This window comes from Lolium rigidum, chromosome 5 (genome assembly GCF_022539505.1).
Source record: "Lolium rigidum isolate FL_2022 chromosome 5, APGP_CSIRO_Lrig_0.1, whole genome shotgun sequence".
NCBI classification, from domain to species: Eukaryota; Viridiplantae; Streptophyta; class Magnoliopsida; order Poales; family Poaceae; genus Lolium; species Lolium rigidum.
Genome location: NC_061512.1, coordinates 240,780,066 through 240,793,882, shown reverse-complemented (window position 1 = coordinate 240,793,882; position 13,817 = coordinate 240,780,066). Strand labels below are relative to the sequence as shown.

At 42.9% G+C, this 13,817-nt stretch overlaps 1 protein-coding gene across 1 annotated transcript; it reads left to right on the top strand.

Annotated features, from left to right (window-relative positions):
* Positions 1–9,020: 9,020 nt before the first annotated feature.
* Positions 9,021–10,047, top strand: LOC124657336 (probable BOI-related E3 ubiquitin-protein ligase 3). Its single transcript, XM_047195907.1, has 2 exons — positions 9,021–9,413; positions 9,520–10,047. Exons 1-2 carry the CDS (start codon positions 9,021–9,023, stop codon positions 10,045–10,047), a joined length of 921 nt encoding a protein of 306 aa, XP_047051863.1.
* The last annotated feature ends 3,770 nt before the right edge of the window (positions 10,048–13,817 follow it).

Genomic DNA, 13,817 nt, shown 5'->3' with positions numbered 1-13,817 from the left:
GTCCATAAGCTACAGCGGAGTGTGTATCTCTCCCATAAAGTGAATGCTAGGATCCATTTTATTCAAACAAAACAAAAACAAAAACAAAACGACGCTCCAAGAAAAAGCACATAAGATGTGGCCGAATAAAAATGTAGTTTCCGGGGAGGAACCTGATAATTTGTTGATGAAGAAGGGGATGCCTTGGGCATCCCCAAGCTTAGACGCTTGAGTCTTCTTGATATATGCAGGGGTGAACCGCCGGGTGCATCCCCAAGCTTAGAGCTTTCACTCTCCTTGATCATGTTGCATCATACTCCTCTCTTGATCCTTGAAAACTTCCTCCACACCAAACTCAAAACAACTCATTAGAGGGTTAGTGCACAATATAAATTGACATATTCAGAGGTGACACACTCATTCTTAACACTTCTGGACATTGCATAATGCTACTGGACATTAGTGGATCAAAGAAATTCATCCAACATAGCGAAAGAGGCAATGCGAAATAAAAGGCAGAATCTGTCAAAACAGAACAGTTCGTATTGACGAATTTTAAAATGGCACCAGACTTGCTCAAATGAAAATGCTCAAATTGAATGAAAGTTGCGTACATATCTGAGGATCATGCACGTAAATTGGCATAATTTTCTGAGCTTCCTGCAGGGCAGTGGGCTCAGATTCGTGACAGCAAAGAAATCTGGAACTGCGCAGTAATCCAAATCTAGTACTTACTTTTCTATCAACGGCTTAACTTGGCACAACAAAACTCAAAACTAAGATAAGGAGAGGTTGCTACAGTAGTAAACAACTTCCAAGACACAAAATAAAAACAAAGTACTGTAGGTAAAAACATGGGTTGTCTCCCATAAGCGCTTTTCTTTAACGCCTTTCAGCTAGGCGCAGAAAGTGTATCTCAAGTATTATCGAAGGGTGGTGTATCAACATTACCTTGGGCCTTACCCTTACCTTTCTTATTGTTTTTCTTTCCCTTTGGTTTAGGAAATATACGAGTTTCTCCCGGTATAGAGGTGAATTTCAAAGTGCCTTCTCCAACATCAATGACTGCTCCCAATAGTTTCAGCGGGGATCTTCCGAGTGTGAGTTTTCCTGTTTCAACAACAAGATAATCAATGGATATTGTTCTCCCACATATAGTTGTATGCACACCTGCGGCTATTCCTTTAGGGATTATAGTAGAGTTATCAATGAGAGTTATCTTTTCTCCTCCTTCCTCAACTCCCCAAAGTTTCAAAGATTTATAAATACTTTCAGGCATAAGGCAAAATTCATACATAATATCACAGTAGGCATGGAGTGTTCGATCACCGATAAAAATTTTAACAGAAGGATCCCACAATGAGAGTTTAGAGTTCACTAAGACTTGTTCAAGACGATTACGAACGTGGCAATAGTTATCATTCAAGCGAGATGTACTTATCTCCGAGTATTTAATCTACTATATATGCTAGCGAGGATTGAATCAAAGTTATTAGGCTGAATCATATGATGCAACCAACTTCTTTATGGCATTAAAAGCTTGATCCCCATTGCAATGAAGGAAATCTCCTCCCACTAAAGTATCCAAAGCATATCTATAGCGAACCATAAGACCAAAATAAAAATTACTAAGGAGCAAACTTAGAGTCATTTGAGGTTCAGTTTCACGATAAGAAGTAAAAATTCTAGACCAAGCATCCTTAAAACTCTCCTCATCCCCTTGTTTAAAAGTGAAGACTAATTCTTCAGGCGAAGAAGTAACAGGTTCAGAGCTAGACATGGTAGTAAAAAATTTTTTTTGTATTTTTAATATAGAGTGCAAGACAATAAAGCAAACTAGATAAAGTAAATGCAAGTAAACTAATTTTTTTGTGTTTTCGATATAGCAAACAAGATAGCAAATAAAGTAAAACTAGCAACTAATTTTTTTGTATTTTGATTTAGTGCAGCAAACAAAGTAGTAAATAAAATAAAGCAAGACAAAAACAAAGTAAAGAGATTGAGAAGTGGAGACTCCCCTTGCGGCGTGTCTTGATCTCCCCGGCAACGGCGCCGAGAAAAGAGCTTGATGGCGTGTATTTCACACGTTCGTTGGGCAACCCCAAGAGGAAGGTATGATGCGCACAGCAGCAAGTTTTCCCTCGGAAAGAAACCAAGGTTTATCGAACCGGGAGGAGCCAAGAAGCACGTTGAAGGTTGATGGCGGCGGGATGTAGTGCGGCGCAACACCGGAGATTCCGGCGCCAACGTGGAACCTGCACAACACAACCAAGCTACTTTGCCCCAACGAAACGAGTGAGGTTGTCAATCTCACCGGCTTGCTGTAACAAAGGATTAACCGTATTGTGTGGAAGATGATTGTTTGCAGAGAAAACAGTAGAAACAAGTATTGCAGTAGATTGTATTTCAGTAAAGAGAATTGGACCGGGGTCCACGAGTTCACTAGAGGTGTCTCTCCCATAAGACGAACAGCATGTTGGGTGAACAAATTACGGTTGGGCAATTGACAAATAAAGAGAGCATGACAATGCACATACATATCATGATGAGTATAGTGAGATTTAATTGGGCATTACGACAAAGTACATAGACCGTCATCCAACCGCATCTATGCCTAAAAAGTCCACCTTCGAGGTTATCATCCGAACCCCCTCCAGTATTAAGTTGCAAACAACAGACAATTGCATTAAGTATGGTGCGTAATGTAATCAACAACTACATCCTTAGACATAGCATCAATGTTTTATCCCTAGTGGCAACAGCACAACACAACCTTAGGGGTTTCGTCACCTCCCGAGTGTCAATGCGGGCATGAACCCACTATCGAGCATAAGTACTCCCTCTTGGAGTTAAAAGCATCTACTTGGGCAGAGCATCTACTAATAACGGAGAGCATGCAAGATCATAAACAACACATAAGCATAACTTTGATAATCAACATAACAAGTATTCTCTATTCATCGGATCCCAACAAACGCAACATATAGAATTACATATAGATGATCTTGATCATGATAGGCAGCTCACAAGATCCGACAATGATAGCACAATGGGGAGAAGACAACCATCTAGCTACTGCTATGGACCCATAGTCCAGGGGTAGACTACTCACTCATCACTCCGGAGGCGACCATGGCGGTGTAGAGTCCTCCGGGAGATGATTCCCCTCTCCGGCGAGGTGCCGGAGGCGATCTCCGGGATCCCCGAGATGGGATCGGCGGCGACGGCGTCTCGGTAATGTTTTCCGTATCGTGGCTCTCGGTCACGGGGGTTTCGTCACGGAGGCTATTTGTAGGCGGAAGGGCAGGTCAAGAGGCGGCACAGGGGGCCCACACCACGAGCCGGCGCGGCCAAGGGGGCCGCGCCGCCCTAGGGTTTGGCCACCCGTGGCCCCTCTTCGTCTCTCCTTCGGACTTCGGAAGCTTCGTGAGAAAATAGGCCTCCGGGCTTTAATTTCGTCCAATTCGAGAATATTTCTTTACTAGGATTTCGAAACCAAAAACGAGAAAACGACAAGCGGCACTTCGGCATCTTGTTAATAGGTTAGTTCCAGAAAATGCACGAATATGATATAAAGTGTGCATAAAACATGTAGATAACATCAATAATGTGGCATGGAACACAAGAAATTATCGATACGTTGGAGACGTATCAGAGGGCGAGTAGGAACTAAGCTTGGGGATGCTTGATACGTCCCAAACGTATCTATAATTTCTTATGTTCCATGCTACTTTTATGATGATACTCACATGTTTTATACACATTATATGTCATTATTATGCATTTTCCGGCACTAACCTATTGACGAGATGCCGAAGAGCCGATTCTTTGTTTCTCGTTGTTTTTGGTTTTAGAAATCCTAGTAAGGAAATATTCTCGGAATTGGACGAAATCAACGCCCAGGGTCCTATTTTTCCACGAAGCTTCCAGAAGCCCGAAGAGGAAACGAAGTGGGGCCACGAGGTGGCCACACAACAGGGCGGCGCGGCCCAAGCCCTGGCGCGCCGGCCTAGCGTGTGGGCCCCTCGTGACGCCCCTTGACCTGCCCTTCCGCCTACTTAAAGCCTTCGTCACGAAACCCCCGCATGCGAGAGCCACGATACGGAAAACCTTGCGAGACGCCACCGCTGCCAATCCCATCTCGGGGGATTCGGAGATCGCCTCCGGCACCTCGCCGGAGAGGGGAATCATCTCCCGGAGGTCTCTTCATCGCCATGATCGCCTCCGGATCGATGTGTGAGTAGTCCACCCCTGGACTATGGGTCCATAGCGGTAGCTAGATGGTTGTCTTCTCCTCATTGTGCTATCATGTTAGATCTTGTGAGCTGCCTATCATGATCAAGATCATCTATTTGTAATGCTACATGTTGTGTTTGTTGGGATCCGATGAATATTGAATACTATGTCAAGTTGATTATCAATCTATCATATATGTTATTTATGTTCTTGCATGCTCTCCATTGATAGTAGAGGCTCGGCCAAGTTGATACTTGTGACTCCAAGAGGGAGTATTTATGCTCGATAGTGGGTTCATGCCTCCATTAAATCTGGGACGAGTGACGGAAGTTCTAAGGTTGTGGATGTGCTTGTTGCCACTAGGGATAAAACATCGATGTTTTGTCTTATGATATTTGTGTTGATTACATTACGCACCATACTTAATGCAATTGTCTGTTGTTTGCAACTTAATACTGGAGGGGTTCGGATGATAACTCTGAAGGTGGACTTTTTAGGCATAGATGCATGCTGGATAGCGGTCTATGTACTTTGTCGTAATGCCCTGATTAAATCTCATAGTACTCATCATGATATATGTATGTGCATTGTTATGCCTTCTTTATTTGTCAATTGCCCAACTGTCATTTGTTCACCCAACATCTGTTTATCTTATGGGAGAGACACCACTAGTGAACTGTGGACCCCGGTCCTATTCTTTACATCTGAAATACAATCTACTTGCAATTGTTCTTTACTTGTTCTTCGCAAACAATCATCATCATCCACACTATACATCTAATCCTTTGTTTACGAGCAAGCCGGTGAGATTGACAACCTCACTGTTATGTTGGGGCAAAGTACTTTGATTGTGTTGTGCAGGTTCCACGTTGGCGCCGGAATCCCTGGTGTTGCGCCGCACTACACTCCGCCACCAACAACCTTCACGTGCTTCTTGACTCCTACTGGTTCGACAACCTTGGTTTCTTACTGAGGGAAACTTGCTGCTGTACGCATCACACCTTCCACTTGGGGTTCCCAACGGGCGTGTGCTTTACGCGTATCACTGCACCTCTGCGTATGATGTTGCCATGCTACCCTTGCTACTGTGCATGCTATTCCTGATGTTCTTGTGATGTTTTTGTCTTTGCTGCGCATGCTATGCTTTACCCTAAGCCCCCTGATGCTATTCCTATACCTATTGGCTTACTGTGTTGTGCTAAACCTATGTGTTCATGCCTATATGATGTGCAATTGCTTACTGGCCCTTGTTCATATGCTTATTGGACTTGTTCATATGCCTACTGGTTGATTCATATGCTTACTAAACTTGTGATTGACTTAGGTTGGCACTACTGACACTTGTGGTGTCAGTGATGCTCACCCATGCCCTGTGTAGGCTTCAGTTGATCCAATCCTTGGATCAGTGCTTGTCTATGATGCTCTGCTAGGTATTGTGCTTGATCTACTTGAGCAATTATATGCTAGTGGCTTAATTACTGGTCAGTTTCTTGCTATATGAATGAATTACTAGCTATTGTTGTTACTGATGTATGCTTATGATGCTTATGCATCAGTGTGTGTGCTGCTGTTGCTCTCTATAGCTCATTGGACTTGATCCAGTGGCTAGGATGCAATGGTGCATGATGCTGTTGCCTCACAGTGATGCTATTATCTGTTTCATGCATGGATTTGTTATGTATTCATGCCTGGATGAATTGATTATTGATTAACTACTTATGTAGTGTTGATTACTTGCCTTGTTGTGCATGATTTGATATTTCCATGATCCATTTGGAAATAATCCAAGTCTGAATCCATTACTGGATGATGATGACTTATTTTCTTGGTTAATTAGATGGTTAGGTGTTTGATGTGACCTCAATAGCATTGCTACTGATTGGTTGCTCACACAGTTGGCTAGTTCTTGTTGGCTACTCATCTCTCCTTGCATAATTGGGAATCATAGTTATTATGAAATCCATTATGTTTGCGTGTGAAGAAATCTAGGGTTTTTTCTCATGGTTTAGTGGCTAGGGTTTTCACTAGGTGGTTCTTGGTAGCTGCTATTACTTGTAAACCTTCTAATGGTGCTATTTGTGCATGTGTGCTTGCTTGTGTGCACCTCTGTGCATCTGTTCTTGCTTATATGCAAAGAAATGGTGTTTGGATGGTTTCTAGCTCTAGTAGCTCTTTTTACTGCCAGTGATCCTTGGTCAATCACCAAGTGATGATCACCCTTGAGCATCTTCTCAACCCATGACTTGTGTCATGCATAAATAATGGATTGGATCCACTGGATCCTCTCCAGGTATCAAGTATACCTTGCTCCAGCTCCTAGATGGTTAAGATCAACTGTTGTTGAGCAGTTGCTTGATGATCTTGTGACTTGTCCTTCTCCTCCTAGATCCTGATGATCTTGTTTATGTTCCCATGTTCTCTGTTGAGTTTTGGTTGGTGAATTTGGATGGATAAGTGGGTTCAGTGGTGGTTGATGTTGTTCTTGAGCAAGAACTGAGATGAACTCTTGCTGTTCTTGGTTGGTTGCTTGATAGATGGTTATCTAATCGATTGTGCATTTTTTCTAGGGTTTCTACCCTATTTATCTCTGTCGTGCTTCTCCTCTATCTGTGACACACAAGCCTGGCTTGGCTTGTGACTCAGTTGTGCTTGATGTGTTGTTGGTGGCACAGCAGCTCCATGAGCTATGTGACCACTTTGGTGAAACTTGAGCCTCTGTGGTGAGGCTCATGTTTGGTCTGCTGTGACTTATCATGTGTTGTCCAAGTTTTCGACAAGCACAAGTGTCATTGACACATGGTTTCACCCCTGGCTTTTAATAACTTGATGTTTAACCCCCCTGTGTAGCTCTTCTCTCTATTTTGTAGATTTTGATGATGAAAATGATCTAGGACAACTTCTTCCAAGACATTAGTTTAGGATTTTTAGTATAGATACAAATTCATGCAATCTTCTTTTTATTCTATTTATAATTCATCCAATTATTGTATAAGAATAATGTAAAGACATTGTATGTGTGTATGTATATCAATAAAGCTCAAATTTTCCTTATGAGCTCATTTATCTTTGTATCCTCTATTTATGAATTATTTGTATATTCACTTTGTAATTTGAAATTCAAAGTGATTTGAATTATCAAATGTATTTGAATTATGAATTCATATTTCATATTCTATATTGTGTATCTTTTACTTATTAAATTTTAAATTCAATATGACTTGTCAAATCAAAATCAACTCCCAAATACACAAGTTACAAAAGAGATCATGTCGAAATTCATAACTCACATTGCCTAACCCTAATTGCAATTGAGAGAGAACCTCGATCCCTCTTAGGTTTAGTTGCAATAAAGCGCGAAAATTTCCCTCGTTTTGCGATGAAATGCACATCCCAATTCTAAATCTACCCTTCAGTGATCCTATGTTCTGGGTTATTACACCGGTGGGCCGTAAGCCACCACCACCATCTGTGGACGACCCGGGCTTGCCGGATCTAGGCATTGTCAATGGTACACCCATGAAGTATATCCACAACACTATGCATCACTACTCTCATAACCATAACTAGTCTCATATTTCCCTTGTTAATTCATGACAATGACAGAGGCGGCGTATCATGTCACTTGCGCCCACGTACCACCAACCACAAACAACGATAGCTACATGCAAATTCCCAAGGGGTGAAATATTATTTGATCGACATTCACAAAAAATATCGAAGAAAGTTACTACACATTCATATAAGATAAGACATCATAATCTTGATTCAATTCATGGTGGTCTTGCGGTTTCTCCATATTCCCAAGAACAAATAGAACTACTCACACATCTAGGAAATAAACAACAACATATTAACAATATGAAAGGCGGATGACTAGTGCAGGTGCAAATCCACACTATGGTTTTGAATTACACATTGTTTCCCCTTTTCACCATGCTTTGTTCATAAATGATATTTTTGTCCATCAACCTTCTTATTTATTAGATCCTGGTAAAATAAGTATAATGGATGCGCGTGATCAGAGTAAAATACTAACACTACCAATGCAAAAATATAAGGTAAAAACTGATGCAAAATGCAGTCATCATTGTACTCGGAAAATCAATGGAAAAGTGCACTAAGTTGCCAAGGAGGGTCTAGCCTTGCAAAATACACAACTATAGGGATGATTTAGCATAAAATAGCAGGCTGCAAGAGGAAAATTTCTATGTCAGAGGTCGGGCCCCTGCTGGCTGGCCCCTGTCTTTGCCACTTGTTTGAGTCTAACACGTGTTACATGAGCCCTGAATCAGCCTGAAGGGAAGGTCAGACGGAGTGATGTCACTGGTCATAGTGCAGTGGTCAAGATACGTCCGTGAGAATGGCAGGCTAACATTACAAATTGTTTGTACTCATGCCATGGGAATTAAATGCACCAATATTAGTGTCATGTTGTGATTGCTTGTCCGTGTCTGATGGAGCGTGTACTTGAATTCAACCATACCCAAATAGAGTCAAATATTTTGGTGGAGGAAAACTCGAACAGAAATCAGGGAAAATCTGAACGGAAATCATAAATAAATAGAAATTGATCCTAAAAAGGAGATGGATTAATTGTGGCCATCTTATATTTAGCAGTTTTATTACTGTAGGGGCCCAGCTGGAGATGACAACAACAACAACAACAACAACGTGGCGGCCAGCTCAAACCCCGGTCATCACCATAAATACAGCGCGCTGCTGGTCAAACCTCGATTATGTCACCTCCCTTCCGCTTGGTACTATATATAGGCGCGTGCAGGAAAAATGCGAAGAGCATGACAGACATGGCCATCAACTCGCAGCGCTTACGCCAGATGATACTCGGCACCGGCCACCACCAGCCTTCCCCTGCTCCAACTTGGCTTCACTTCAACCAGGTGGGTACCTCCACCGCCATTGCGATGCCTACGAGTTATGCAGCCATGGTGCCTAGCCAACATGGATACCATTCGTCATATATGCCGTCGGTGGGAGGGCGGGACCAATACACTGAGTTCCTGGCGCTGGCTGCGGTTGACCTTGCGAAGAGGCGCGCCACGCTCCAGGGTACGTCGCGTTCACAAGAAATGGCTGCCGGTTATAAGAGGAAGCGTGACGAGCAGTTGGTGCCGGCGCTTGGTGCGTCCCAGGGGCAGCTGCAGACCATTGTCGTCGTCGACGACCTCCTACTCAACCATGTAAGTCCTATGCATGGATGTTCACCAAATCAGTATATACTATCGTTGCGTTCTAGGCTCGCTCATGGATCTAACTTTTGTTACCCTTGTGTATCGATCGACGCAGGCATCCAAGATATGGGAGCTTCTGGCGAAGCAAAGGCAGATGCACATGAGGCTGATCACCTATGCCGTGGAGGATAGGGCGGCCAAGCAGCTCAAGGCAAAGGACGAGGAGATGAAGTCTATCTGGGTTAGGAACATGGCGCTCCAGGACCAGGTCAGGATCCTCCAGAGGGAGGCCCAGGAGTGGCGCAACATCGCCAGGTCAAAGGAGGCGGCCGCCAACGCGCTCCGCGGCGACCTGCAGCGCACGCTAGCGCAGGCAGTCCATGGTCGTGAAGTTAACGAAGCCAGTTCATGTTGTTGGGGGGATAACCAGGTAGCCTTCGGCAGGAACAACGAGTACGAGGTGTCAAAGCCGGAGGCGGCGACGAGCGCCGGGAGGTGCAAGGGGTGCGGCCAGGGCGAGGCCATGGACATATTGCTGCCGTGCAGGCACCTCTGCGTGTGCGCGTCGTGCGCGGCCACGACAAGGGTGTGCCCGGCATGCGGATGCACCAAGACCGGCAGCATCTGCGTCAACTTATTCTGATGTGGGAAAGCAATAGTTTAAGAGTCAATGTTTTTTTGTTTCATCTGATGAATTTTTTTAGCGACTATGTTGTTTGTATCCTTCCATGTTTATCTTTCTATACTAGATGGGGATGGTAGGGCGATGGTTGAATGCCATCACTTAGAGAGATGAGTTTCCCCTCTTTTCTTCAGTTTAATTTTATATTTTCTTTCCTTATGCTATTGTATGAATTGTTTTAAATCAAATTAAATATATCATATATTTGCTGCCTCCCTTAATTTTTTTTAAGAATACATGTGTGCGATGGTAGCATAGTAGGGACGCACGACGATCTCTGTTTTCCGGTGACTTTGGTGACTACCTACCGGAGACATTGGAGATAGCGTTGGAGACATTGCAAACGAGGAAGATGGTATCTACGACCATTAGAAGGTGGACGAGGGGTGAAGAATGTCACCTGGCGGCGCATGGGAGGAAAGAGTACCTGGGGTCTACAGATCCACTTAGTATGTAAGTGAACGGGAAGTAGAAGCCGGATTTATATCTGATGGTCCAAAATGAGATTTGAAAAAGGAAATATACTACGAAAAATGTGTGTCATCTAAATTCATACAATCAAATTCATAGAGGTCCGGGTGAAGGAGAAACCAGGTGCCCCGCCGCCAGGCGGCAACACATGTGAGGGAACGCTTGCTAGGCCTATGGTTTAGACATATCCATAGCCAAAAAACAAAGGAGATATGTAGAGGATTCAAATCAACGGTCCAAAACATAGATTGAGTTTTAGAAAGTTCCCCGGACATCAAAAGGGCATGCTATATCATTCATGTAATTAAACGCATATAATAGGATATTATTAATTGCATTTAACAAGGTGGTGATGGGGAAACATCGTGTGCTGACTGGTGGTGCATGGTAGGAAAGGCCAGCTACAGTTAAACTTTATGGATCTCGCATTGAAGAGGAAAGGGGAAAGAAACAAGATTTATATCTAATAGTCCAAATGCATAATTGAGTTTTATGAGGATCCTAATAAAGGGGATCATTGGTAAATGTCCGATCTCCACACCGAAGGAGATCCACCGTCATAGTTCACCCATTACATCTCCAATCTCCTCCATAGTCATAGTCATCACCATTGCAATAGATATCTCCTTGAGAATTGGTGACCATGCATTGTAAGAATATTGTGATTTCAATCCAAGTATTTGCCACAATGATTTCTACCTTTGTTATTGATCTTGATATTATATGTGAGTAGTCCTCACGGGCTGCGGGTTGGGGTGAATCCTCGCATTGTTTATGTGCATCTAATCTTATTAGATGTGTAAGGATTGAATGGGAGTTTTGCAATTTTGTATCCTTGTCTCTTTGCCTCGTTTCGATAATCTGCAGATACCATATCATTCGGATCGATACATGGAAGAGGTGGTATGAGTGGAGAACGGCGTGCTACCGCGAAACCTCAGTGACAAAAAGGGGAAAGTAACGGTACATGTTTACTGATTCATTCGGGATCATGGCACAATCATCTAGCTTAATTCTTTGGTCTGTATTCATATGCTTAATAACTATTGTTGCTCGCGGCTATGAGGACAGTGGTTGGACCAAGAGGCTCTTGTTACCTCTAGCTTTAGGGGCAAGAGTATTTATGGATGTGGTGCTCACAAATCTCGTATCTCTATTTTATTTGTTAAACATATGCGCTTTAACTATATATGTATGCATAGCTGCAGGAGAAACCTTAACCCTGGCCTATTTCCATCATTGAACACAACCCCCTTAAAAGTAAACTAGATAGCTCCGGTAAACATAAAATCAAATTAATTAGCAAGTCTTGTAGATGTTTTCTTTACACCATTTTAGCAGTGTTTCCCAAGGTTCGATTAAACCTAGGTCTACTAGGAAAAAACTTATCATACTACAATCTATAATCCGAATCGAATGTATCAGCCACCCTGCCCCTTATGGTCGTCGATCGTCCGATTCGTTTGATTCTTTCACGAACCGACTTATTTTGACCTAAAAACCCTATATATATGACCCCCGAGGGTTCTATGGAGGAGTGCGCCGTATAAACACAAAAACAGAGGATGTAGCAGTGAAGATTGGAGGGGGAAACTCCGTCGGAACTACCGTTGGAGGGATCTCCACCTTCTCCAACGTCTTCCTCATCAACACCATGATCAAGGGGGATTAGTCCACCTCAGGACTACGAGTTTGTGGCAGTAGCTTGATCTATTTCTCTCATGTTCTTCATATATATTAGTACCATATAAGCTACCCAACATGATTATGGTCATATATGTAATTCGTATGTGGTGGATCTTTATTCTATGATATTGTGCTATGAGATTTGACTATAATTTGTGTAAGATGTATTGGTATATGCATATTATGTACCCATTCTTAAGTATTGGTTATGATCCAATTTGTATGCAAGAACATGTGTGGGGTGATGCATGTGTTAGATGGAATAGCATGGTTTTAGTGATTGAATAGTGACAATAAATTCATGATCTACCCACCTTTTCTTTTGCTATATCACTAGGATAAAGTGAATGCATGTGCTATATATATTCGTCACGTGACAAAAGTGATGATCTTGTTTGTTCAAGGTAGTATATTTGATATTCAAATATCATGTCAAAGTACTTATGGCTATACTCTGTTAATTCTTAATACAAGAGATTGCTTGGAGTTTTCCCTTTATTGGAGAGTATAAGAGAGATGTGTTGCATAAACTCTATGTTAGGACGTATGCCCATATGAATGCATATCTTAAAAATATTGAAGTTATATTCTTAATATATCATTGATGATTTGGTATTATCCACTACAACTTTAAAGAGAGAATAGACAAGTGAACCCATGAACCCTGGTCCAATTTTAATCATAAGAAACACCTTTCCATCGCATTTATCTTACTTTCTATTTGCAGCACTATTTTAATCCGAAAATACAAAAATAATTAGTTATCTTATTTGCACACAAAACCCAAAAACAATCAATCATTTACTGCTTTTACTTAGTTTACTTTACTTGCACTACTTTATTTTATTATTACTAATACAAAACCTTGTGCTTGAAAACCACACGATGGAGTTGGGGACACAAGGCTTACTTATTTTGCAGGATTGCTACAAGAAGAGAGGGAGAGACAACTCTTTACTTAATTCCCCGAGAGTTCGATATAACACTCAGTCACCCTTGTGGGGAAAATACTCTGCTGACACAACACTCTCCACTAGGAGTCCCAATGTCATCAGAGCCCGCCGTTCGCTCCAACCCGCCACGCGACTTTGGCGCATCAGGGAAAATCTACACCACCCTCCCAATCTCGGAAGACACCCTTGACGATGTTGACACCACTCTACTCGACGACACCGATTCGGCGACTGCAGGGTTAGTTGCTGGATCGTTCACGCCGACCTCCATCGATAACTCCATCGTCCCGGTCTCCAATCAGGGGATTTCGAGGACGGGTCGATCCTTCCTTTCTTTGACTCTGACTCAGAGATGGAGTCCATCGAGTTCCCGCAACGCCACGTTGTCGTCCTCATGGCGGGCAAAGATCCGCCTCAGGCTTCGCTAGATCCGTTCTCCACGACGATCCTGACGAACGCGAGCCCAGAAGACTTGGAAAATCACCGCAAAAACCTTGCAGTGGCCAGGGAGAAGGAGCTGGAGGTGTGCCGGAAGTTCCGACTGGAGAAGCAGGCGCATGCAAACCTCACCCGGTACCATCGGTGCCACATGCCGTCGCGCATCAATCCCAACTACCCGAC

Bases quoted from the DNA above. Each gene is read 5' to 3' on its own strand.
- LOC124657336 (XM_047195907.1), top strand. From the start codon at position 9,021: ATGGCCATCAACTCGCAGCGCTTACGCCAGATGATACTCGGCACCGGC. The intron at 9,414-9,519 runs GTAAGTCCTATG...CGATCGACGCAG, and splicing joins ACGACCTCCTACTCAACCAT to GCATCCAAGATATGGGAGCT.